The sequence below is a fragment of the Oryctolagus cuniculus genome, chromosome 11, assembly GCF_051225735.1.
Source record: "Oryctolagus cuniculus isolate XC-2025 breed Fujian yellow rabbit chromosome 11, ASM5122573v1, whole genome shotgun sequence".
Taxonomy (NCBI): domain Eukaryota; kingdom Metazoa; phylum Chordata; class Mammalia; order Lagomorpha; family Leporidae; genus Oryctolagus; species Oryctolagus cuniculus.
In genome coordinates this window covers 87,946,871-87,973,731 of record NC_142877.1, presented here as the reverse complement: position 1 = coordinate 87,973,731, position 26,861 = coordinate 87,946,871, and the positions used below count along the sequence as shown (strand labels likewise).

General features: G+C 35.6%; 1 protein-coding gene across 7 annotated transcripts in view; it reads right to left on the bottom strand.

Moving 5' to 3' along the window:
* The window catches only part of LRRIQ1 (leucine rich repeats and IQ motif containing 1), a 240,047-nt gene that overhangs the window by 136,676 nt on the left and 76,510 nt on the right, over nt 1-26,861 (bottom strand). For all 7 annotated transcript variants that reach the window (XM_008256858.5, XM_051845711.3, XM_089307544.1 and 4 more), the window contains exons 13-18: nt 26,074-26,147; nt 23,300-23,393; nt 12,159-12,338; nt 8,893-9,339; nt 5,905-6,106; nt 2,845-2,964 (exon numbers count right to left, since the gene is read on the bottom strand). In XM_008256858.5, coding sequence (XP_008255080.2) covers nt 2,845-2,964; nt 5,905-6,106; nt 8,893-9,339; nt 12,159-12,338; nt 23,300-23,393; nt 26,074-26,147 — 1,117 coding nt within the window. The remainder of the gene's footprint in view (nt 1-2,844; nt 2,965-5,904; nt 6,107-8,892; nt 9,340-12,158; nt 12,339-23,299; nt 23,394-26,073; nt 26,148-26,861) is intronic.

Below are 26,861 nucleotides of genomic sequence, written 5' to 3'. Positions count from 1 at the left end.
GTGTCACTGCTGTGAGAAGGCACTGACCCGCCACAGGCCTTGTCTCTCACCATCACATCCTTGTTTCCCTCTTAAATGCCGATGCTAAATATTGTAAAAAATCACCCAGACCTCTACTAACACAATTATTATGTAAGACTACCAAGAGTACATGCAATGGTCAGTGTGTATCGACTGATCAGATTTCTAAGAAGGATAAGCAGAACTTTGTAAAAATAAAAGTACAGGTACTTCACAAAAACTGGGGGAATATGTGTTTCATGTTAGTCTGACACAGGGTGTTTTGAACATAAAACAATTATTTTCAAATTATATAATTATGGCATTTTTAATAGTCTGTTTAAATCATGTCCTTTACAGTCACATCAACATTAATATAATTAATAAATTGATATATTATTTTATGTCTTATCCTCTTACAAAAGGGTTTAAGGCAGTACATTTATAATTGGGTAGCTAAATTAAATGCAGTTTAGGATAAATTTTTTAAAAAGGGCCCTATCCTGATGCTCTGAGAAGCATGTAACATTATTTTCCTTTTTTTAAAAAAAATTAATTAAATAACTTGAGAGGCAGAGAAATAGAAAGTTTCCATTTACTGGCTCACTCCCCAAATGCCTGCCATGTCTCCAATCAGGGGCCTTGGCAGGGAGCTGGAATTCAATCTAGGTCTCCTACCTGGGTTGCTGGCACCCAGTCACTTGAGCCTCCTCATTTGCACCAGCAGGAAGTTGGAGTCAGAACAGAGGTGGGTAAGGAACGCAAGCATTCCCATATGGAAAGCAGCCATCTTAACTTCACGATCAAATACCTGACCCTTCAGTTTTCTTCTTACCAAGATGATTTAAACATGAAGAACCAAAACCTTAATGTAATTGTAATCTTGGGGCCAGCACTGTGACGTAGCGAGTAAGGCCACCGCCTGCAGTATCAGCATCCCATATGGGCACTGGTTCGCGACCCAGCTGCTCTGCTTCTGATCCAGCTCTCTGCTGTGGCCTGGGAAGGCAGTGGAAGACGGCCCAAGTGTAGGGGCCCCTGCACCCTTGTGGAAGACCTGGCTCCCAGAAGCTCCTGGCTCCCAGCTTCGGACTGGCCCAGCTCCGCTGTTGCGGCCATTTGAGGAGTAGACCGGTGGACGGAAGACCCGTCTACCTCTGCCTCTCTGTAACTCTTTCTTTCCAATAAATGGATAAATCTTTTTAAAAACTGTAATCTTAATTAAAACTCTACTCATTCAAAAAACTTGATTTAATCAGAAGGAACTCTATGGAAAACAGAAATGCACATTTTACAAAATAATTTGTTGGTATAGGAGTCCCCTCTTATCCATGGGAAACACATTCTAAGGCATCTAAGTGGATGTTACCAAACTCTATATATACTATGTTTTTCCTATATTTACATAACTATGGTTAACTTTAATCTATAAATTAGACACAATGAGATTAACAAAATAACTAATAATAAAATAGAATAATTATGAAATATGTGAGTCTTAAACAGTTGAGGGAAAATATATATTATAAAAAAACTATGCATGGATTTCAAAATTTTTTGTACCAAAATGAAAGTTGTATTAATGTAATTTTTCCATGAATTTCTTGAAGAACCCTTGTATTACGGTAATGAATTGCCCGCATTACTATTATTTCATTTTGGGACCCTTATTAAGTGTAATATGTGTTACTTGAACAAAAGCCAACATGTTACCACAACACTCAATCTGATAAATGAAATGGCTATCAAGTGACTAACTGGATGATGGCTTATACAGCAAGGTTATGCTAGACAAAGATATGATTCACACCTCTTGTGGGCCAGAACAGGACAGTCCAAGATTTTATCACACTATTTAAAATGGTTAAAACTTATACTGGTGCCAGCACTGTGGTGTAGCAGGTAAAGCTGCCACCTGTGGTAACAGCATCCCATATAGGTGTTGGTTTGAGACCCGACTGCTTCACTTCTGATTCATCTCCCTGCTAATGTGCCTGGGAGAGCAGTGGAAGACGGCCCAGGGTCCCTGCACCTACATGGGAGACTGGAGGAATTTCCTTACTCCGGGCATTTACCTGTTCAGCCCCAGTCTTTGCGGCCATTTGAAAAGTGAACCAGTGGATGGAAGATCACTCTATCTCTTCTCTTTCTGTAACTCTTTCAAACAAATAAATAAATGAATATTTAAAAAAATTTATAGTTTTCATTGCTGGGATTTCCTATTTAATATTTTTGGACTATAGGTAAGGGGAGATTACTATAATCGTGAAAAGTGTCAAGTCAAGGAAATGATGAAAAGCTCAGGAATTCTTTCCAAATTGTAACAAGTACAATGCTGTTTTGTAATCAGTACAAAAGCATTCCAAATTGAAACAAGTACAAATTGGTTTTTAACTTGGAGACTAAGAAAAAATGGCAACTAAATACAATTGGTCATACTGGACTGAATCTCAGCCTAAAACCAGGACATTAGTAGGACAATTTGCAGATCTGAATAATGTCGATTAGACCATAGTCTTATATAAATGTAAATTCCCTAATTTTGGTGACTTTGGTATTGTGGTCAAATACTCTTAGGATATTAACCTCTAAAGAATTTTCTCAAAGCATACAAAGGTACTCTTGTAAACATTCTAAGACTACCTTTACACACTGTGCAAGCTTATAGGCTTACTGAAAAATATGTTAGGAAATTAATAGCCTATTAGTGGAAATCAAATGTCATTTAAAAAATATATTGCATAGTGCTAATAGGACAAACACTTTTAAGTCAGTTCAGCTCTACTATGGTATATTAAAATATTTAAATATAATATTTAAGTGTTATAGTTAGTTATTACTTACTTCATCAAAAGTAAAGTCCTCTAAATCAATTTCTTCATATTCTTCTTCAGAGTCTTCATTTCTAATAGCATCTAGAGCTGCTGTCAGTTTCTTTCGCAAAATAAAGCCCTTCCAAACAGCCTAAACAAAAATTTAAAGTATGTTATACAAGGTTATAGATCAAATCCCAAACCAGATTCTCTGTGTTATCCCATTAGGAAGATAAAACATCTTAGACTTCAGTTTAATGGCTCAATAATCTGTTTTTTGAACTTTATGTGACACTTAAGACTGCAAGATAAATTAAATGGCTGCATGTGTCTAAAGTTCTGAATCTCAGGGGACTTGCCTTGTGGTAAGCAGAAAAGAATCTTTAAAACTCCCTCAACTGCACATGTAGGTCAACCAATCAATTATCTGACAATTCCTTTAGGACTTATTCTAAACCAAAAAGAAAAGAGATATAGAGGAAAACCAGTTTTGCTAATTTTCAAATGATCACGTATGAAGTAAGCCAAAATACATCTAGGAAAACTCCAACACATTAATTTTCATGTCAGAGAGGTAGTATCACGGTCCATAACTATTACCTAATTTCACTTCAAAATGGAATAATACCATTGAAAGTGTTCAGATCTTAACAATCCTAGAATAGGCAAAGCCTTCCAAATTAAAACAAGTACAATGTGGTTTTTAAAAAATGAGTATCTGTAGCTACTGTGAGGGATTTAACTTCAAGATATATGAAATATAAAAGCTAAGGGAGAAATAAGCGTGTTTTCACATTATTTATCTATCTATGAAAGAACTGAGTACAAACATAAACAAAGAGTCCCCAGGAAGTCATGGAAAATTTGTACTATCTTTTCAAAATACTTATGTATATATGTATTTTTATTCGAAAAGCAGACAGCAAGACACAGAGAGACAAAGACAGAGAAAGAAAAATATCTACTGGTTCATTCACAAATGCCCACAACAACCAGAGCAGGGTCAGGCAAAAGCCAGGAGCCTGAAACAATCTGGGTCTCCCATGTGGGTGGCAGGGACCCAAGTACTTAAGCTATCACCTGCTGCCTCCCAATTGTGTGCATTAGCAGGATGCTGCAATGGAGAGCAGAGTTGTGCCTCGACTCCAGGATTCAGATATGGGATGTAGACATTCCAAGTGACGGCTTAACCACTGAGCCAAACACTTGCCCCTGCATTATCTTTTCATTCAAATATTCCATGAGTAAAATAATCTCACGTATCATTATTATTATATATGTACAAATATTTTCTTACATTTAAAGTATGAAAATTATTTAATGAAATTAATTAATGGTAGAAATTAATTGTTAAAAGGCAGAAAATAGGGTAGAAGTACAGCAACAGCAGCCAGATTTCTTTGAATGTATCTTGCTTACACTTGACTTTGGAGCCATGCACATGTTTAAGATAACTACAACACAAAGTTAAATAGATATGAAATTAAAATCTTAAAAAAATGTAAAGACATTTCATGCTATGGGCATACCCACTAAAGCTATTTAAAGAGACTTTAAGACATCTATTTGACTATATACTAATGAAATACACTTAAAGGATACATTTTACTGCAAAAGATAATTCAAAACCTGCTTTCAGTAATCCTATCACTGGTATTAATAGTACTGATAAACAAAGTATGCAAAATGGCCAGACCATATCTGACAAAAGAAATCAAATACACTCTCTGCAACAAGCAGCCAAGGATGTAAAATCATAACCTCTGCAGCAAGGAACCAGGAAGTTGTATTATGACCTCTGCAGTTATTAGCCACGAATGGTCAATACTTGGTCAGTGCTTTTCAGCTTCCTGGCTCTTGCCCCTGTTTCTAACATAGGACCAACAAGAGATAAAGCCCAATACACTTCCCAAACCACTCATGTAAGATTCATCATGTGGGCAATCTCCAAAAAAGCATACCTTAATGTTTTTATTTTTTTTTCACTATAAAGTGTTCTGACTTTCTTCCATGTCTTTGAGTCTATGCCAAAAGCAAGTGATGAAGGCTAAGTTCCTTGTGATAACAGGCTCTGATAGCCTGTTCTCAATTTTTCTCTTTTGTGTAGCCTGTGTGTCTGTGTCATCAACCACCCACCCACTCCCATACACACGCACATATACACAAAATGCATGCACACAGGATAAAGGGAGTAAGAGAGGGGAGACAAATGGAAATTATGTTAATGTCATTAGACATTAGGATTCTCCACAGACAGATAAAAATACAATACAATATCAAGTAAATTCCATATATTCAAGTAAATAAAGGACATCCAGTAGAGAACTTAGCCACTGAACTACACTGTTTTATAAACTAACTGACGTCCTTTTATTGAGAGGACCAAAATAAATGAATAAGCATTTATTAGTAGTACTGAAGAATGCATTGATCATCCAGTAATGACAGGAGACAGTCTGGACTGCATGACATCAACATTCCTTATATGACAGAATAACATTTAACGATAGTAACTGAAATTTCTTTGCTTTTCTCAGAGTTTCCTTGAATCAATTGCCCTGCCCTCATTCTCACCCCTTCCAAGGAGCTATAACAGCTCTGTGTATACACTACTCTCTGGAGTACAGTACAAATTGAAATATTGGATATATTTATTGGAGCCAGAGAAGAAATAATTATCTTGAAAACTATCACTTCTGAAAAAGCCCCTTGTTTATGTGCCTATGAAACCAGTCGAAGATTACTCAAGTACTTGGGTTTCTGCCACTCATACTGGTGACTCAGATGGAGTCCCAGACACCTGGCTTCAGTCCAGCCCAGCCCTGGCCATTGTAGCTCTTTGGGGAGTGAACCAGCAGATGGAAGATCTCCCTGCCTCTCTCTCTTCCCATTTCTTTCCTACTTCCTGACTCTGTCCTCTCTAACTCTGCCTTTCACATAACAAATAAATAAATCTTAAAAAAAATCTGTGTATTGTAAATAACTGCGATTTGGGCATTACTTTTTATACACACACACACACACATACACACACAGTGCAAGGTGACTATTTCATCTTTGATGAGTATGTTATTAAATGATTAAAATTAACCTGAATGAGAATAGCAGCCTTCCTTCTCTGTTCTTCAGTATTCACAATATTTTTTCTTTTTTCTTTCTTTAAAACAGTCTGATTCTTGATGCAACAATTAGGTAGCAGTCCTGTTGTAGCAGTATGAAACCATGTGGAGAATTTAATCTTTTTGCGCATGATGTATCCACGCCAGTGTGCCTGGATTAATACAGCTGCCATACTATTTGGAGGAGAAAAAAAAAAACATTGTTACATTGTTAGTGTGTGTAAATTCACAGGCGCAGACAGCTGTCTTTCAAACAAGGTCCAAAAAAATTGTTATTTACAAATAAGACTCTTCTTGTGTTTAACTAAATTCTTAGAAGTAAAAATATAATGGAAATTTTCAAATCTAAAAGAAAGAAAGGAAAGAAACAGAGGGACTGATATGGGTGAAATGGAGTTTCATTTGTTTCTTTTTAAAAATGTTTCTTAATTTAGTTATTTGAAAGGCAGAGGAAGGGAGAGGGAGAGACAGTGAGACAGTTCACACCCCAAATGCCCAGTATAAGCAGGAGTGGGCCAGGTGTGGGCAAAAGCCAGGAGCAAGGAACTCCATCTGAGTCTCCAGTGTAGGTGGCAGGAACCCAAATTCTTGAGCCATCATCTGCTACCTCCCAGGATGTTCACTAGCAGGAAGCTAGATCAGAGGTGTGGGGTAGCCAGGACTCCAACCAGGTACTCCAATGGTTTATTATCAATATTACCATTATCATCACAATTTTATCTAAAACCAGTATGTCTTCAATATATTTGGTTATGAATAGAAAATTTAATTTAATTGCTAAAATATCTGGTGTAAGATAAACTACTTGTACTCCTAGTACTTGGGAAAATATTCACATTCCAAGAAATCATTTCCTCCTCCTTTGCTATCCAGAACTTTGTAAATTTTTGCTATGGATTTAATTTAATTTGGTCACGCAGTCATCCCTTCACCACTTTGTCATTTGAACAAAAATTCATCAGAAGATTTCTAAGCACTGTAAGAGGTACTTTGTGTGACAACAGAAAGAATTAGAAAATATATTTGTAACATCTAAAGAATGAAAGTTTCTAATAAAACACATTTAACTCTAGACAGTGTTTATGTTTTTCTTTAGAAAAATATAATTTTCACTAATTACTATTGTGAATCTCTTTTACTGTCATTCATTACATGAATTCCTTAGTGTGATATGATCAAAATTTCCCAAGGAAAACAAAAACAAAAAAGTAGATGAGGGCTATTTTCTTCACCGACACTAACACGTGGCCTGCTTTTACTTCCCTGAGAGTGGGTAAAGAAGTTGATTTTGGGCTTTCCTGAATGTGGGATGCTCTCTGTTTTGAAAAAGGAAATAGCTCTATCATCATCACTTTTATCTTTTCTTTAGCAAAAAATTATAATGGGAAAAACATCTTTAGCACAAGAGCCTTTGCAAATCGTGCTTAGGAAACTGACAACTGACAAGGAATCTTCCTGAATCACAAAGCTCAGCAAGTATATATGCATCATCTTTTCCCTTTATTCTTTCAGTCTTTGGTTTATCTATATTTTTAGTTCTTCATTCTTACTTAATATCATCATTTGGTTATTTTATTGATCATTGATTAAAAGTTCTATATATTGCTTATATAAAATTTCAATAGACAACATCCAGAGCATTTGGTAAAAAGGCAATAAGTTAAATAAATGGTTAAAATATAAAACAGGAAATATGAAGGCCATTTTTGATAAAAGTTAAGAAATTAGTATTAGGAAATAAAGATCAAACTACTTAATATAGCTCCCCCCTTGGCCGGCGCCGCGGCTCACTAGGCTAATCCTCCGCCTAGCGGCACCGGCACACCGGGTTCTAATCCCGGTCGGGGTGCCGGATTCTGTCCCGGTTGCCCCTCTTCCAGGCCAGCCCTCTTCTGTGGCCAGGGAGTGCAGTGGAGGATGGCCCAGGTGCTTGGGCCCTGCACCCGCATGGGAGACCAGGAAAAGCACCTGGCTCCTGGCTCCTGCCATTGGATCAGCGTGGTGCGCCGGCCGCAGCGCGCCGACCGCGGCGGCCATTGGAGGGTGAACCAACGGCAAAAGGAAGACCTTTCTCTCTGTCTCTCTCTCTCACTGTCCACTCTGCCTGTGAAAAAAAAAAATAATAATAAAATAAAATAAAATTAAAAAAAATATAGCTCCACCCAAAAAATCACTGTTAACTGACAATTCCTGAAAGAAGGAAAACTGGGAAAAGCAAGATTAGCTCTGTGATATTCTGGCTTTTGCCCTATTCAGCACTGTCATTAGAGAAGAAGCTAAATCTGCCCACTTTCTCTTTTGTTCACTTGACAGAGGTCAAAAAGTAAAAAGCACAAGAAGAAGGTGATGGCCAAAGTAAATACCAATGTTTTCTGGTTCAATAAACAATTAAAGCCAACAATTAGCTTTCTAAAAGTGTTAACAGTTGCAATGGGGTTTATGTGATAAATCACAGAGAAAATTGCCCTACTTTATAAAGCTGTCATGCCAAAAAAAATTTATAGTCATATATTCAAGTACTTTTGTATATACTTATTAAGTGTTTACATTTCAATAATCACATAAATAGCACAGGCAAATTGTATGTTTAAGTAAATGAAATTATGTGATTATTCAGAATTACTTTTTCTTATTTTTAGAATGTAAAATTTTATTGCTCTTCAACAATTCTTAATTCCTTTAATGGTTTGGAAATTAGGAAGCAGAAAAATAATTTCACATCTATACATTCCAAATTAAATAATGATAGAAATTTAATCAGAACCTGCAAAAATTTAACCCAATGAATCTATAATTAAAGCTTTGTGCACATCATGAAAACAAAATTAAGGTAGTTAATAAGAAATATAATAGTGATTCAAATCCTCTTTCAGGTTATTATTTGGTGCCAGGTACTAAGATTATCCATCAAGAATAATAAACATCACATCTGTAATAGGAAAATGATTTACACAGCTCACGTTTTCTCACTGTGTACTGGATTTCGGTGCTTCCTCAGAGAGTTTGTCATCACTGTTTCTATGAATGGGGCTCTTTTGGGGGGGATATTGCTTGCTTCGCTGTCTTCTCTCTTCTGTCCTATTAATTTTTCTTGATTTCCTCCTTCCATATCTTCACGTACAGAGTTGTTGTTTAATAGGAAGTGAGTAGAGCCAGAGTTCATCAATTTCTCAGGAATATTAAGTGACTCCTGTTTCTGTTTGTTTGCGGAAGAGCAGAGGTCTTTATTTTGCAATAGGCTGTCAATGCATGCAGGAGCCACACAATTGTGCAGCATTGTGGATTCATCTCTCTCGGTGATATTTACATCTCCATGTTCATGTGCGTATCGGTATTCATTACTAAGTGTCATCAATTTCTTAAAATAATTATAGAGATTTTCTGCCATATCCAAGGTAAGTACATCTCTGAAAAAGTAAGTAGTAAGGACATTCAATGATATAAATTACATCAGTGTATATTACAGTTTTACATCTTTTATAGAATTAACTTTTTATGCTGTATGGCCTAAAATGAATATTGAACTTTAGTATAACATTCATTATAAATTAGTTCTACTTATTTATATAAAAATTGATATTCTTTTAAACAAAATTTGACAATATTTGTTTAGTTAATTTAGATCTGTCAGTCTAGACAAAATGTCTGGAAGTTTTAGGAGCATTTTTATTCTAGGTATTTTTGGTACAAATGAATGAGAAAAAGTCATGCTTTTATTACCATAAACATGAGAAATCATGACTGCCTAAATTTGGAAAAGTTATTTATGAAATGAAGTTAAAAAGACATTTTTACATTGACTTTTGCCACACAAAATATTTGTATTGGACTTTTAAAGAAAGAACATATATTATGGGAAAGTTATTTCACTTTTCTCTGAAAAAATAATGCACTGCAATGAGAATTCAAATACTTTAAGGTATAAATGGCTGAGATTTTCTTGAGCAACTGTTGGATTTCTAGCTCTTTTAGATGTCATATTTATGTAATTAATCAAATTCTAATTTTTTACAGATTTGAAGCTCCCAATAACAAATGCAAAGGACTCTGTCCTTGTAAAGGCCTCCTTCTTAGCCACATTGTGTATATCTTCCTTTATTTCTGTTTTATTATTTCTTTCTTTACTTATCTTTAATTTGTATTATATATATATAATATGCAGCTACAAATTGTCTTAATATTTTTCTGAAACAATGGAACACATAAAAAATGTTAAAAATTTAACCACAGTAAGAAAAAGTGAAAATCAGCCCTTAAGGCATCTGGATCTGGCTGAAAAGCCCATGAGAGTATTTTAGGCATGGAAAGCCAAGACACTCTCGGAAAAGAAAAAAAAAAGCAAACCTAAATGAAAGATCTCTGCGAGTGAGATCCCAGTGGAAAGAAGGGGCCACTTTGACTTCTACTTTGACTATGACCTTGTCTAAATAAGATCTGAGTTGGCAAACTCAAAAGGCTTCCATGGCCTTGGCAACTCATGACAAGAGCCTAGGGTGATTACTGACACCATAAACAAGAGTGTCAATTTGTTAAGTCAACAACAGGAGTCACTGTGCACCTACTCCCCATGTAGGATCTCTGTCCTTAATATGTTGCACAATGTGAATTAATGCTATAAATAGTACTCACACAGTACTTTACACTTTGTGTTTCAGTGTGGGTGTAAACTGTTGAAGTCTTTACTTAATATATACCAAATTGATCTTCTGTATATAAAGAGAATTGAAAATGAATTTTGATGTGAATGGAATGGGAGAGGGAGCAGGAGATGGGAGGGTTGTGGGTGGGAGGGAAGTTATGGGGGGAGGAAAGGCCACTGTAATCCAAAAGCTGACTTTGGAAATTTATATTTATTAAACAAAAATTAAAAAAGTGAAAGTCATAATTATTTCCTAAAATGTAGAAATAATTAGTTATTGTGTTCCAAAAGGTAATTATCAGATATTAGTATAGATTGTTCTAATATATATATACATATATATAAAATTTATTTATTTATTTGAAAGTCAGAGTTACACAGAGAGAGGAGAGGTAGAAAGAAAGAGAGAGGTCTTCCTTCCGCTGGTTCACTCCCCAGTTGGCTGCATCATTAACCCGCTGTGCCACAGCGGCGGCCATAATATATTTTTGATTTTTATATTTCACTAATTTTGTTGGCTAATAACACAGAAAAAGGCTCATTTCAAATATTGGCATTCTTATGATTAGGTGTTGCCACTACTTATTCCTTAAATATAAAAAATATAATGTCTTTTCCATTTTCAACACTAAACAAAACTTAATTTGTGACAATAATAAACAGTCCAAAGGACTTATATCTCAGATGAAAATCTAAATTTTGACAGTTAAAGTTCAATGTGATGGATATCAAGGGTAACCCTAAAATACAAAATTATACATTGCCACAAATATACAAAGAAATATCAGTAGATTTGCCCAAAGAAAAATATAAATAATCTTAGTATTTTTAAAAGCACATATAATCTTGAACAATATAAACTATTTTTAAAGACACAATGTATTGTTTAAAACTTGCTTACTCGGATCCGGCGCTGTGGCTCACTTAGCTAATCCTCCACCTGCGGCACTAGCATCCCATATGGGCACCAGTTCTAGTCTCAGCTTCTCCTCTTCCAATCCAGCTTTCTGCTGTGGCCCAGGAGGGCAGTGGAGGATGGCCCAAGTGCCTGGGTCCTGCACCCACGTGGGAGACCAGGAGGAAGCTCCCTGCTCCTGGCTTCGAATCAGCATAGCTCTGGCCGTAGCAGCCATTCAGGGGGTGAACCAATGGAAGGAAGACTTTTCTCTCTGTCTCTCTCACTTTCTATCTGTCAAATAAAAAAAAAAAAACTTGCTTACTCAATCATAACTATATTGTCTAATTTTTTATATTAAGCTGCTTTACTGATGATAATGTCTTGTCTATGAAAGCTTTTGAATAAATTTATTTTAATGAAATGAATATTTACCTCCTGCTTTGAAGCTATCCTTATGCTTTCTTTTATTTCATCTAATATTTTAGGATTTAAATATTTTAAATTTTGTTTAAAATACCTACTAGCTTATTTCAAAATATAAAAACATGATGCCACAGATTTTTTAATGTAAAATAAATTTTACATGTAGTGTTTTTATCTTAAAAAAAGTTGATCAGAATAATTTTTATACATGTGTATAAATTGCATTATTCTTCTTAAGTACAGAAAGTGGATGATAACAATCTTACCCTTTTCCTGTGATATGGTTTTCAACTAGTAGGTTGAATTGTTGAATCTGGGTCTGACAAAGTTCTAGGAAACATCCTAAATTTAGCTGACAGTTGTCTTCAGGGTGACTTTCTGTATAACAGCTTAGCATATCACCATTGAGGATTTGTAGGGAAGGTAACACTTCAAGAAGAGAATGTCTATGGATAATAGAGGAAAAAGTAAGTAATCTTGATAAGGTGAGTATATACCTAAAATAACCATATGTCTACCACTCAAATAATGCCAGCACAGAGTATATATTATAGAAAATCCAGTCAATGTGGCCTGAGCTGTTGGTTAAAGCCCAGGCCTGCAGCGTGGGCATCCCATATGGGTGCTGGATTGAGTCCCCGGCTGCTCTACTGCTGATCCAGCTCCCTGCTAATGTGCCTGGGAAAGCAGTAGAGGATGGCCCAAGTTCTTGGGTCTCTGCACCCACTTGGGAGACCTGGAAGAAGTTTCTAGCTTCTGTCTTTGGATCAGCTCAGCTCCGCCTGTTGTAGCCATTTGGGGAGTGAGCCAGCAGATGAAAGACCATGTTCTCTTTCTGTCTGTACCTCTCTCTGTAAGTGTGCATTTCAAATAAATAAAATAAATATTTTTTAAAAAAGAAAATGCAATTAATTCTATTTAGAAAATGGTGTTGTTGAATTAATTTTGTTTAAAATTTATGGTATCATACACAAATAAGATTTAGAGTTTTGGACATTTAATTTTTTTCTCTAACATGGAAAAAGATGATTCAAACTTGGAATCTGAAGCTAGAAATTGTCATAAAAAGGCTGCATCATGTAAATATTAATATTAGAAACATTATTTTATAAAAGAATACAATTAAAACAATCTTATTAGAAGTTGCTGTTTATTTCAGAGATAAAGGTGAGATCTGATAGTCTTTCCAAGTTAAATACAGTGAAAGTGGGGCTAAACAGGAGAGGTGGAGATTATGGTGTTTATTAAGATCTGGGACATCTAAAATTATTATTCTATTCTAGAAAAAGTTCCATGCACTGATGAAAAGAATGTGTATTCTGCAACTGTAGGATGAAAAGTTTTGTAGATTTAGGTTAGTTCTATTTGATCTATAGCGTAGATTAGCTCTGTTGTTTCTTTGTTGATTTTCTGTCTAGCTGATCTTTCCATTAATTAAAGTGGGGTGTTGAAGTCCCCCATTACAACTGTATTGGAGTCTATGTCTTGCTTTAGATCCATTAACATTCATTTTATTATTTATTTATTTATTTATTTTAAATAGCCAGGAACCCTGGCACTTGGTGCACATACATTTATTATAGTTACTTTTTCTTGTTCAATTGATCCCTTAATCATTACAGAGTGGCCTTCTTTCTTTTTCTTAACAGTTTTTGTGTTAACATCTGTTTTGTCTGATATTAGGATGGCTACACCTGCTCCTTTTTGCTTTCCATTATGCAGGGATGGTTCAACATTAGCAAATCAATAAATATGATTTATCACATTAGCAAACTGAGGGAAAAACATAAGATCGATTCAATAGATGCAGAGAAAGAATTTGATAAAATACAATATCCTTTCATGATGAAAAGCTTAAGCAAATTTGGTATAGAAGGAATATTCCTTAACATCATCAAGACAATTTATGACAAACCCACAGCAGCATCCTATTGAATGGGGAAAAGTTGGAAGCATTTCCACTAAGATCAGGAACAAGAAAAGGATACCCACTTTCACAATTGCTATTCGACATAGTCTTGGAAATTTTAGCTAGAGCCATTAGACAAGAAAAAAATCAAAGAGATAAAATTGGGAAGCAGGAAGTCAAACTATACTTATTTGCTGATAACATGATTCTATATATAGAGTAACTAACATAATCCACTAAGAGACTACTGAAACTCCTTAAAGAGTTTTGTAAAGTGGCAGGATATAAACTTTTACATTTTTAAAAAGATTTATTTGAAAGGCAAAGTTACGGAGAAGCAGAGGCAGAGAGAGAGAGAGAGACAGAGAAAGAGAGAGAGAGTGAGAGAGAGAGAGAGATTGATCTACCATCAACCAGCCCAGATGGCTGCAATGGCTGGAGATGTGCTGATCTGAAGTCAGGAGCCAGGAGTTTATTCCAGGTATCCCACGCAGGTACAGGGGCCCAAGGACTTGGGGTATCTTCTAGTGCTTTCTCAGGCCATAATATGAGCTGGATTGGAAGTAGAGCAACCAGGTCTCAAACCAGCACCCATATGGGATGCCGGCACTGCAGAAGGTGGCTTTATCGGCTAAGCTACAGTGCTGGCTTCAGGACATAAAATTAACACAAAAAAATAAATAACCTTTGTATACACAGAAAATCCCACAGCTGATAAATAAATTCTTAAATCAATTCCATTCACAATAACTACAAAAAATTAAATACCTTGGAATAAATTTAACCAAGGAGGTGAACAATCTCTATGATGAAAATTATAAAATATTAAATAAATAAATAGAATAAGACACAAAAAATGGAAATATCTTGCATGTTCATAGATTGGCAGAATTAGTATAATCAAAATGTCCATACTATCCAAAGCAATTTATGTTTTCCATTCAATCTCAATCAAAATATCAATGACATTCTTCTCAGATCTAGAAAAAATGACATTAAAATTCATATGGAGGCCGGCGCCGCGGCTCACTAGGCTAATCCTCCACCTTGCGGCACCAGCACACTGGGTTCTAGTCCCTGTCAGGGCGCCGGATTCTGTCCCGGTTGCCCCTCTTCCAGTCCAGCTCTCTGCTGTGGCCAGGGAGTGCAGTGGAGGATGGCCCAAGTGCTTGGGCCCTGCACCCCATGGGAGACCAGGAGAGGCACCTGGCTCCTGCCTTCGGATCAGCATGGTGCGCTGGCTGTAGCGTGCCGGCCGCGGCAGCCATTGGAGGGTGAACCAACAGCAAAGGAAGACCTTTCTCTCTGTCTCTCTCTCTCACTGTCCACTCTGCCTGTCAAAAAAAAAATTCATATGGAAACACAAATGACTTGCATAGCTAAAGCAATCTTAAATAAAAAGAACAAAGCCAGAGGCATCACAATACCTGATTTCAAGATATAATACAGGGCAATTATAATCAAAACAGCCTTGTACTGGCACAAAAATAGACATGGAGACCAATGGAACAAAATACAAATTCCAGAAATCAACCCACACAACTACAATTTTTCTTTGAAAAAAAAAAGCCAAAATCAATCACTAGAGCAAAGCCAGTCTCTTCAACAAATGGTGTTGGGAAAACTGGATCTCCACATGCCGAAGTATGAATCACGACCCTTACCTTACACCTGGATTTACACAAAAATCCTTTCATAATGGATTAAGGACCTAAATCTACAACCTGGTTCCATAAAATTAGTGGAGAACATTGGGGAAACTCTGCAAGATATTGGAATAGGCAAAGATTTCTTGGAAAATAGCAGAAAAATACAGGCAATCAAAGCCAAATTGTCAAACGGGATTCCATCAGGATAAGATTCTACTGCAAAAGATACACTCAAGGCCGGCGCCCCGGCTCACTGGGCTAATCCTCCACCGTGCGGCGCTGGCACAGCATGTTCTAGTCCCGATTGGGGCACTGGATTCTGTCCCGGTTGCCCCTCTTCCAGACCAGCTCTCTGCTGTGGCCAGGGAGTGCAGTGGAGGGTGACCCAAGTCCTTGGGTCCTGCACCCCATGGGAGACCAGGAGAAGCACCTGGCTCCTGCCATCAGATCAGCGCAGTGCGCCGGCCGCGGCGGCCATTGGAGGGTGAACCAACAGCAAAAGGAAGACCTTTGTCTCTCTCTCTCTCACTGTCCACTCTGACTGTCAAAAAAAAAAAAGATACACTCAGCGAAGTGAAGAGGCAACTGACAGAATGGGAGAAAATATTTGCAAACTATGAATCTGATAAAGGATTAATATCCAGAATCTACAAAGAGCTCAAGAAACTTAACAATAACAAAACAAACAATCCAGTTAAGGGATATACAAAGGACTTGAACAGGCATTTTTCAAAAGAGGAAATTCAAATGGCCAATGGACACATGAAAAAATTCTCAGGATTACTAGTTCTCAGGAAAATTCAAATCAAAACCTCAATAAGGTTTCACCTCACCCCAGTTAGAATAGCCCTCATATAGAAATCAAGAAACAACAAATGCTGGCAAGGATGTTGGGTAAAAGGTACCCCAACCCACTGTTGGTGGGAATGTAAACTAGTACAGCCATTGTGGAAAACAGTATGGAGCTATCTCAGAAAGCTGAAAATAGATACACCATATGATCCAGCAATCCCACTCCAAGGAATTTACCCAAGAGAAATGAAATCAGCATATGAAAAAGCTATCTGTATACCATTTTTATTGCAGTTCAATTCACAATAGCTAAGAAATGGAATCAACCGGGGATGTCCATCAACTCAAGACTGGATAAAGAAATTACATACATACTACGGAATACTACTCAGTGGTAAAAAAAAAGAAAAAGAAAATAAAAAGAAAAAGAAAAAGAAAAAAAGAAATCCTGTCTTTTGCAACAGAATGGATACAACTGGAAACCTTGGAAACCATTATAATTAGTGAAATCAGCCAGTCCCATAAAGACAAATACTATGTTTTCCCTGAGCTGTGGTAACTAATAGAATACCTAAAGGGGTAATATATAGGAGTGAAATTGACATTTTGATATTCAATGATTGTTACAGCCCTTGTCTCAATTGTTGAGGAACAGTGTTTTCTTCTTCATACTATGTTTTCAACTCTTAGTGTACAGTTAATCTTGTGAGCATAAAGTGAACTGAAAATAGATCTTTGAAAAAATTAACAGTGAAAATAGGAGAGGGAGGAGGAAGAAGTGTTGTAGTGTGGGTGTGAGAGAGGGTAGTTCAGGAAGTATCACTATGTTCCTGAATCTTTATATATAAAATACATGAAATTTATACACATTAAATAAAATTTAAAAAATAATATTTAACTCAAAAAAGTAGGAAGTAGCAGCAATCAATAAAAAAATGTGGTTCAATTAGGCTTGAATTTTTACAATGGGAACATTTTGATGATATGTTCAGTAACTATATTAAAAAGTACCCAAATAGTTTATATAATTCGCATATTTTGAAACATTTTTGGTAAAAACAGTTTGCTTGAATCTTCAAGATTGCAATAACATGTTTAAACTGGAATTTCAAAAACACCATCTATATAAGATTGAATGTTTTATTTTATACATTTTGTTCTTTAATTTCTTTTATAAAAGATAATCTTCTGGCCTGCACAAGATAACAGTGCAGGGGTTGGCTTGTAGTTCAAAACATAGACCTATAGAGCCTATGATGAATATAGAACAAAGAGCTGAAACTAGTGAATTAATGTTTAAAATGAAGTATAAGAATATTATGCATTCCCAACGTTAGTTTTTCCAGCTGGGCTCCTACTAGTCAAGGGCTGAATCAATATTTCATTTAGTGAAAACTTCCTGGTGAATATTCTGTCACTTAAGAAGCCTTATTAATCATTAGTAAATGAAACTAATTCCCAAAAGAGATTTCAAACTGAGTCTGTGGATTAAGTTTTAAAAAGAAAATTTTTAGTACATCGGTTTTGTCCGTGTTATCACTGGCTAAACTTGAAAGTAAGAAGCCAATTGGGAAAATCTATAACTAATCCCTTTGTTGGTAGCAAGGGGTTATGTAAAGTTCGTTGGAACATACTGCTTAAAGTCTCAGTTGACCTTTCATTAACAAGTCCACATTTTAAAGATTTTTGCATTTTAAATCCTTTAGATAAATGAATCACTTCTTTGAATAATTAAAGCTATACTAGGCCAACTGATCTAAGTGAAATTGGTAAAATTTTCAGATTGGATTATTCTAGCCCAGAAAAGTTTATTTAAACATAAATTATACAAGCCAAATACTTATACATATTTATAATACAAATATTATTTATTTTCTTCCATTATGTTATTAAACAGTTGTTTCAAAAATATGGTTTACAAGCCGGCGCCGTGGCTCAATAGGCTAATCCTCCACCTTGCGGCGCCGGCACACCGGGTTCTAGTCCCGGTTGGGGCGCCGGATTCTGTCCCGGTTGCCCCTCTTCCAGGCCAGCTCTCTGCTATGGCCAGGGAGTGCAGTGGAGGACGGCCCAGGTGCTTGGGCCCTGCACCCCATGGGAGACCAGGAAAAGCACCTGGCTCCTGGCTCCTGCCAGGATCAGCGCGGTGCGCCGGCTGCAGCGGCGGCCATTGGAGGGTGAACCAGCGGCAAAGGAAGACCTTTCTCTCTCTGTCTCTCTCTCTCACTGTCCACTCTGCCTGTAAAAAAAAAAAAAAAAAAAAAAAAAAAAAAAAAAAAAAAATATGGTTTACAGATATTAGCTATGTTGTACCTAATCATATACTAGCTGTTTGGATGGGAAGGAACATAGGATCATCAAGAGAATTAAAGTTCTGTTGCCGACAGTTCAGTACCAAGAGAAAAATCATGGTCCCAGAAGACATTAAATAATGAGGAAAACTATAGATTTTTCACTTGCTATCACATATTTTGTCCACATAGTTACTAAAGAAAATAAAGGATTTACCTAAAAGAACCTATCCAATGTTTTAATTAAAAATAATATCAGCTGCTTTATTAGCTTTTCATTACTGTAACAAAATGCCTGAGATGAGCTACTTGGGTCAGTTTTGAAGGTTTAAGTCTAAGATCAGATAGTCCCATTTGTTTGGCTTATGATAAGAGTGGTAGAGCACGTGCTAAGGAGAGATCACATGGTGAGCCAGGAATCAAACAAAGTAGCTGGCCTCATACCAAGATTTTATAATAGCCTTTTGGGGGAAACACCTTCCTAGAGCATGCCTTCAGTGTCCTAAGTACCTCCGGTTAGGTCTATTTCAATTTTTTTAAAAATTTAAATTAATATAAAGAGAACAAATCTTATGTATTCCATAGGAAAAGTTCCAAGAAGACAACCATACTTCCCTCACTCCCCTGCTCTCCTGTCAATATTTCTCCCTCCATCTCTTCTCTTAATCTGTTTTTGCAAAAACATAATTTTAATCCACTCTATATTCACAGGCTTAACTGGCACTAATCATAGTATTCAATAAGTAAAAAGTAGGAAGACAAAGTTCCACAGGAGTGAAACAAGGGCTACAATCGACAATCATTTCCCAGAGAGAGAGAGAAAGAGAGAGAGAGAAGGATCCCATTCCTTGATTCATCCCTGAGAGAGAGAGAGAAAGAGAGGGAGGGAGGGATCCCATTCCTTGATTTATCCTTCAAGTGGCCACAAAAGGCAGGGATGCACTAGGCCAAAGCTGAGCAACCCATCACAGCCTGACTACATCTTTGATGTTTTCTCCTTTATATGGATATTTCTTTCACCAGAAGGACTTTTAATTTAGTTTGATTTCAAATTTTAACCACCTTTTGAGGTGTTAACTCAAAGTTTATCCCTTTAGACAAGGCGATTTCTTCAGGTTAAACCAAATGGACAACATTTCTCCACATTTCTGAAGCATTTCTGTCTGTTGACTCTAATAATGATCATCATAATAAAACATGTAAGAGCACAATCTCTGGAGTCAAACTGTGTTTGTTTTCCAGCCCTTCTACTTGTTAGTTAGTTATATGATCTTGGGGGAAATTATCAAGCTTTGTTTGTTTCTCAGTTTTCTGGATTATAAATAGTTATACTAAATTACATACATATCCCATTGGGGATACTGAGAGGATTAAATGAGTGTTGGGCAGTGATTGAATAAGAACTCATATATTTTATCTGGTTAGCTAGGTAATGAAGTTTTATGGGTACAAGGGGATTTGTCTCACCCAAATTCATGTAGCTATTTAAACTCTGATGTGTTAATGGTTGATGGATTAGGATGGAGATTTCATCTAATTGTGGTGGGTAGGAGGTATGACCCATGGGAGGTCTTGGGGTCACTGGGAGCATGCCCCTGAAAGGTGGCTCTCATGGGACTGTTAATTATTTTGAGTTCAAGTTCAGTCTAGGTTTTCTTTCTCTTCTACCTGGCTCACCAAGTGACTGAGCTTCCACAACCACCATGAGCAGCCTCCATTAGACTCCAGACTACGCAGCCGTGTGATCCTGTAGCCTCTAACTGCAAACTATAAGAAACCATTTCTTTCCCAAAAAAGTTCCTCAGGTATTTTAGATAAATTAACAAAATCAGACTAATACAGGATAGGCTACTACAGGAAGATGATGTATTTTTGTGTGCTTATCATATTCTAGGAATTGTTCTAAACAAATTATGCATATCATACCATTCAAATTTCCATAACCACTCCATGAGATTATAATTTTTTTTTTTACCACTGAGGATTTGGAGACTTAAGAAAGTTAAGTCACTTGGCCAGCAGCATACAGTATAGAGTCAGGAGCAGAATGTCTTTGTTTAAAAAGACAATGATTTCTAAACTTAATGTGCAACAGAATCATATAAATGACTTGTTAAGAACACAAACCACTGAGAATCATCTCAAGGTTCTGGTTTAGTAGGTCTACATTTGTTTAAATTTTGTACTCAAGACAGGTTTCCAGTTGACAACGAAGATATTTCTGAACTGCTGTAATGGGTTATATTCTCTCCTCTATGCTACACAATAAAGTACACCAGACAAGGCATTTATAAACCAGAAGTTGACATGTTTTGTTCTGCAATATGTGGAATCCCACTATGTTTTCCTAGAGAACAGAGTGAACATTAGAAATGTATGTGGAAACTGAGCTTTGCAAAAGAAGAAAAAACAGACTTTCTGAGGAAACATACACAACTTCTGTGATACACAAATTATCGATGAGTAGTAAATTATGGTTGTGTTTGACTTGGTGCAAAATGCTATCTTCTTCACCAAAGTCCAACTAAAAAGCCTGGGAAATCAATACACCTGGAAATACAGTGTCAGAGGTCGTAGAGGCCTCTGACAAAATGGGACAGACCATTTCCTAAACTGTCTTAGCTTGTTCTATAGGCAGATTAAGTCAGACGTAGGAGTTCTAGACACAATCAGACTTAATTCTTCTGTAAGATGTATTATACTCCGTGCATGTCAGCAGAACCATGTTCTTCCTGAACATCACTATATATTGCAGACACCAAATCAGGGTAAAGGGTCACCTGCTTCCGCCCCAGGATCAGGTGTCACACAGACACTGTTTTTCAATTACTATTCCTCCCTGTCTATGCTTTGTTCATAAATGCATGGTCACTGCCTGAACAAATTGGCCAGGCTTGCAGACACACCAACAGAAACTATTGAGTGAAGTACAGAAAGAGAAAAAAACACAAATAAAGGAACAGAACAAAAGCGGCTGGCACCGCGGCTCACTAGGCTAATCCTCCACCTATGGCGTCGGCACACAGGCTTCTAGTCCTGGTGGGGGCACCGGATTCTGTCCTGGTTGCCCCTCTTCCAGGCCAGCTCTCTGCTGTGGCCCAGGAGTGCAGAGGAGGATGGCCCAAGTGCTTGGGCCCTGCACCCCATGGGAGACCAGGAGAAGCACCTGACTCCTGGCTTCAGATCAGCGCAGTGCGCCGGCCGCAGCGGCCATTGGAGGGTGAACCAACGGCAAAGGAAGACCTTTCTCTCTGTCTCTCTTTCTCACTGTCCACTCTGCCTGTCAAAAAAAATAAAAAAAAAATAAAAAAAGCAGCTCCTAGGATAATATCTAGGGGTCTAATATTGAAATTTCTGACCTAGTATGATAGAATAGGGGACAAAGAGGTAAAAAAATTATCTGAAAAAAAGGTTAAATTTTTTCCCTAATTTTGTGAACACTAATAATGTATAGAGCTAAGTGCTTCAATAAAAGCAAAGCTGAGTAAACCTATGAGACTATATCAAAGTATACAGTGATCAGATTACTGAAATAAAAAGGATTGAATTAATTATATCTAATGTATTGTAAAATAGCTAGTAATAAAATAAAACACTGGTGAATCAGGGGGTTAAATATTGTTAGTATACTATGAGAGTATCTTTATGTTTTTTTAAATCTTTTTTTTTTTTTTTTGACAGGCAGGGTGGACAGTGAGGGAGAGTGACAGAGAGAAAGGTCTTCCTTTGCCGTTGGTTCACCCTCCAATGGCCGCCGTGGCTGGTGCGCTGCAGCCGGCGCATCGCACTGATCTGAAGCCAGGAGCCAGGTGCCTCTCCTGGTCTCCCATGTGGGTGCAGGGCCCAAGGACTTGGGCCATCCTCCACTGCCTTCCCAGGCCACAGCAGAGAGCTGGACTGGAAGAGGGGCAACCGGGACATAATCAGGTGCCCTGACCGGGACTAGAACCCAGTGTGCCGGCGCCGCAGGCGGAGGATTAGCCTATTGAGCCATGGCGCCAGCCTGAGTATCTTTATTTTTAATTAATACATAATAATAATACATATTTATAAGGACTGTGTCACATTTTTATATTTGTATATAATATGTAATGATCAAATCAGGGTAATTTAGAATATTCATCACATCGAAAATATGTAATTTCTTATGTGGTAAGCATTCAAAATTCTATATCACAGCTAGTTTGAAATATACAACACATTATTGCCAATCATCCTCACCCTAGAATTTTAAATTAAAGAAGCTTTTTTCTAAGAAAAAAAAACTTAAAAAAAATTACAGAAAAATGTTCTTGGCTTATATCTAAGTACTTTAGTATTCTAAAGACAGAAATGAGTTCACACATGCTTATCATACATACTTTTAAATAGATACTAACATTCACTCTCACGAAAATGAAACAAAATTAAATTACTATCAGAAATAAAATAATTAAAGTAGCATGCTATGTGATTCAGACAATATTGAAGAAAGATTTCTCAACACATATCTTCTATAAATTTCAAAACCATGTTAATATCATTCTAAACATGTCACATAGTTAATGATTTGGATCACAATTATAATTTTAAATTTATGCTAACTCACATACATGCAAGAATTTATTTTAGGTTGAAGAGTTTTTAACACTATCTTCACCAAATTAAAAAAAATAATTTTTGAAATTTTAAATTAATTCTTCCTCAGTATTTAATCTTTATAATCTCCACCAAATTGTGTTTTATGCAACTATAATAAAGCTTATTATACAACAGTGCTGCTTTACCTCCAGTTTATTTCTTGAAGAAGTGGGTTTCCAGTGACAGATAATTCACGGAGAGAACAGCATGCTTCAAAACATTTTATGAGACTTGTAAGATCTATAGAATATAAACAGAATCATTTTACAGAAGGTATCACAAGTAAAAATCATAAATCAAGGAATATTTTATTTTTTGTAAGATTTTAAAGGAAAATATTTTTATTTTGCTTACAGAATATCATATGAATTTTAAAGGAGATGGTTTTGAGAACACAAGCTACTCTTATGTGTTTCTACAATCTTGTAGTTGTGTGAACTCACTCTGCTATACAACTGAAGATCATAGGATTAAATAATGTGCATAAAGGATTCAGGACAGTTTATACCAGATTTTAAGTATAGAATCTGAAGAAGTAAAATCTAAGATAATAGGATAGACGATAAAGTTGAACATATACCTTTTAAAAGAACTACATGACACTATTATACTTTCAAAAGTAAAATCAGCAAATAAATAAATCTAGAGTACAGTATGCAACAATTTACAATGAAGTACTTTTCTACAGAAAACAATCATCAAACAAGTCAATATATAGATAAAGCACCTATTTTTAAGTCTGACACTAAAGGATGTGAAGTATTCGAGGTGAACATGCAATCACTCCACAATCGCAGTAGTTTTCTACCTGGAGGCATGTTACTATTTCCAAGCCATAAAAAAGAGCCTCAGAGTCTACTTTGCTGAGCTGAGAGGGTAAAACTAAAGGAGGTAAAACCGAAGCTAGGATTTGTGGTGAAAAGTACTTTAAAAAGCTGTATGTGTATGTTGGAGAGAGACCATTGTGAAACCTGTATGAAGACTGATCATATATCCTTGGAAAAGTGCTACTTGTCACACACATTGAACAAGATTGCAAAACCTTGCAGAGACCACTTGCAGTAGGGATAAGAGTCCCAAGTTAATGCTTAAGTTCATGCAGCAATGATAGGCATTGGAGTTGCAGCCTCCCATGCACCAGACCTAAATGAGCATCTCAGTGATTCAGATAGTACCCAGAAATACTATGCATTAGGCATGGACACCACTCCCTGCAGTAGAGAAATGCACTAAACTTGCAAACTAAAATGACATGCTAAAAGACAGAATGCAATGACGACTGATAGAAACAAAACCATAAATTAACTCCTACCAGAATATAACATATTTTAAATGAAGACAACGTACAGAATCAGTAAAGAATATTCTCTACAATGGACCACATACAGTTAAATTTATTCTATACTTAAATAAACAGGAATATATGAAGCATTATAAAGAGGGAAGCAGTTAAAAGAAGCACATCCCAAAGTGAACCAAACATAAAACAACATTTTACAAGATGGATGCCAAAGCAACCCAGTGATGAAAAAAGCTTATTTAACAAGTGTTGCTAGAACAACTGCATATTCATATAAAATGAACTCAATATTTACTTCACATAATATGTAAAAATTAATTTAAGATGAATCAGACTTTATTGGAAAAATTAAAAGAACAAAACTTCTAAAAGAAAGCATAGGAAATTATCTTTCCCATCTGTGGGTGGAAAATATTTATTACAAAAGACATAGAGAAAAATAACTATAAAAATAACTATGTAAGAAATACTTCATCAAAACTAAAAACATCTGCTCATGTAAATATACAATTCATAAAATCAATAGGTAAAACAGAGTTGGGAGAAAGTATTTACGTGGCATATATCTGACAAAGATTTTTTTTCCAGAATATATAAAGAATATCTATAAATCAATAAGAGGCAAATAACCAATACTTTAAAATTATGGGACACTTGAATAGACAGACACAATAAGATACAGAAACCACCAAAGAACATGTGGACAAAGCTAAATGACTTTATCAGCAAAATGTCAATTAAAACCACAGTGAGTTACTACAACAAAACACTAAATACTCCAGAATGGAGCATTTGGAAATTTCACACATTACTGACAGGGCTGTAAAATACTACAACAACTTTGGAAAATGTTTTTTGTTTTGTTTTTTTTTTTTTTTTTTTTAGTTTCTTTTAAAGTTAAACACACACACACACACACAACTATTTTATCTTAAACACTTGACCAAGAGAAGTCCACAAAAAAAAAAATGTACAAGAATTTTTAAAACAAAGTTATATTCACAGTAGCCTCAAATCTTAAACAATCTAAATCCTGATCATTGGGGTGAATGGAAAAACAAACTGTGATATATTAATATATTTCAACAATTACAAGAAAGAATAAATACTGATAAAAACAATATAGTGGAATGTCATATGAATACAGAGCAAGGAAAGCTGAAGACAAACAACAGGATGGTTGATTCCATAAACATAAAGACAAAATTAACCTATAATGACAAAGTCAGACTAGTTGTATCTAGATTAGGAATGGATGTGTATGGGGGGCAGATGCAATAATTCAGTTCATGACTCTTGTATACCTCCTAGGAATGAAGTTAGACATGTTTGTTTACTTACTTTCATTATTCTATTCATTTCCTGGGAGATATACATATGACTTTTAAATAAATATATAATTGGGACATTTGTCTAGGCCTAAAAATCAAGATTTGGAAGTGCTATGATTTTAAAAGTGGAAAGGATAGTTTAACTGAATAATATCAGCATGTATGTCATACAGATTTTTTTTTTATAAATGCCATTAACACATATATATTCAAAGTAACTCCTTATCATATTTGGAACAGAAACTCCAAAGCCTATTGTTTAACATATTGTACACTGCTGTAAACTTACCAGAAAGACAATTGTTGCTGAAGTCTAGCTTTTCCAAGGAAACAAAATGAAAAAGTGGTACAATTTTTGTCAAACTGAAAACAAAAATACAGAATTCATAAAAATTTTAAATTGGATTGTTGTTACTATTATCAATGTAACTATACAGCAATACAAATGTATAATTCCATAGTTTATATAATTATATATACAATTATAATTTATTAAATATTTACTAGATAACCAACAATTATAAAACTAAGAATTTATAACATAAAATTTCTATTTATTTTAAAAGAGAAATTACTACAGAATTGTGAAATTCAATCACAAATAGACTTTATGTATTTATCATTTAAATAACAATAAGTGACTTCTTGTTATTATTTTGTTTCTTATTGAGGCCAAATTTACAGAAAATTTATATTATCTATTTTTCTCCCTGTCTTAAATACATTACTTAAATCTTTAGGGCACAAACATGAAGAAAAAGCTTATTTTGACTTTTCAACACCATTACTGATTAGAATCTTTGGCTTTGTTTTTCAGTTTTAAAAATGCATGTTTATTAGATTGCAGTACACTAAAACCAATCTAAGTGATGTAAATATTCAAAGTTACAGTGGGCTTAATTGCAAATTGGAGATATGTTCAACGTACAAGACATGAAACCAAGAAAATGTTATAAAATATTTTACAAACAGAATAGGCTTAAAATTGGCAGACATAATGGATATTTAAAACAATGTTATTAATTATGCATGTTAATATTCTAATAATAAATACTGCTTAAAACTTTTTAAAACTAA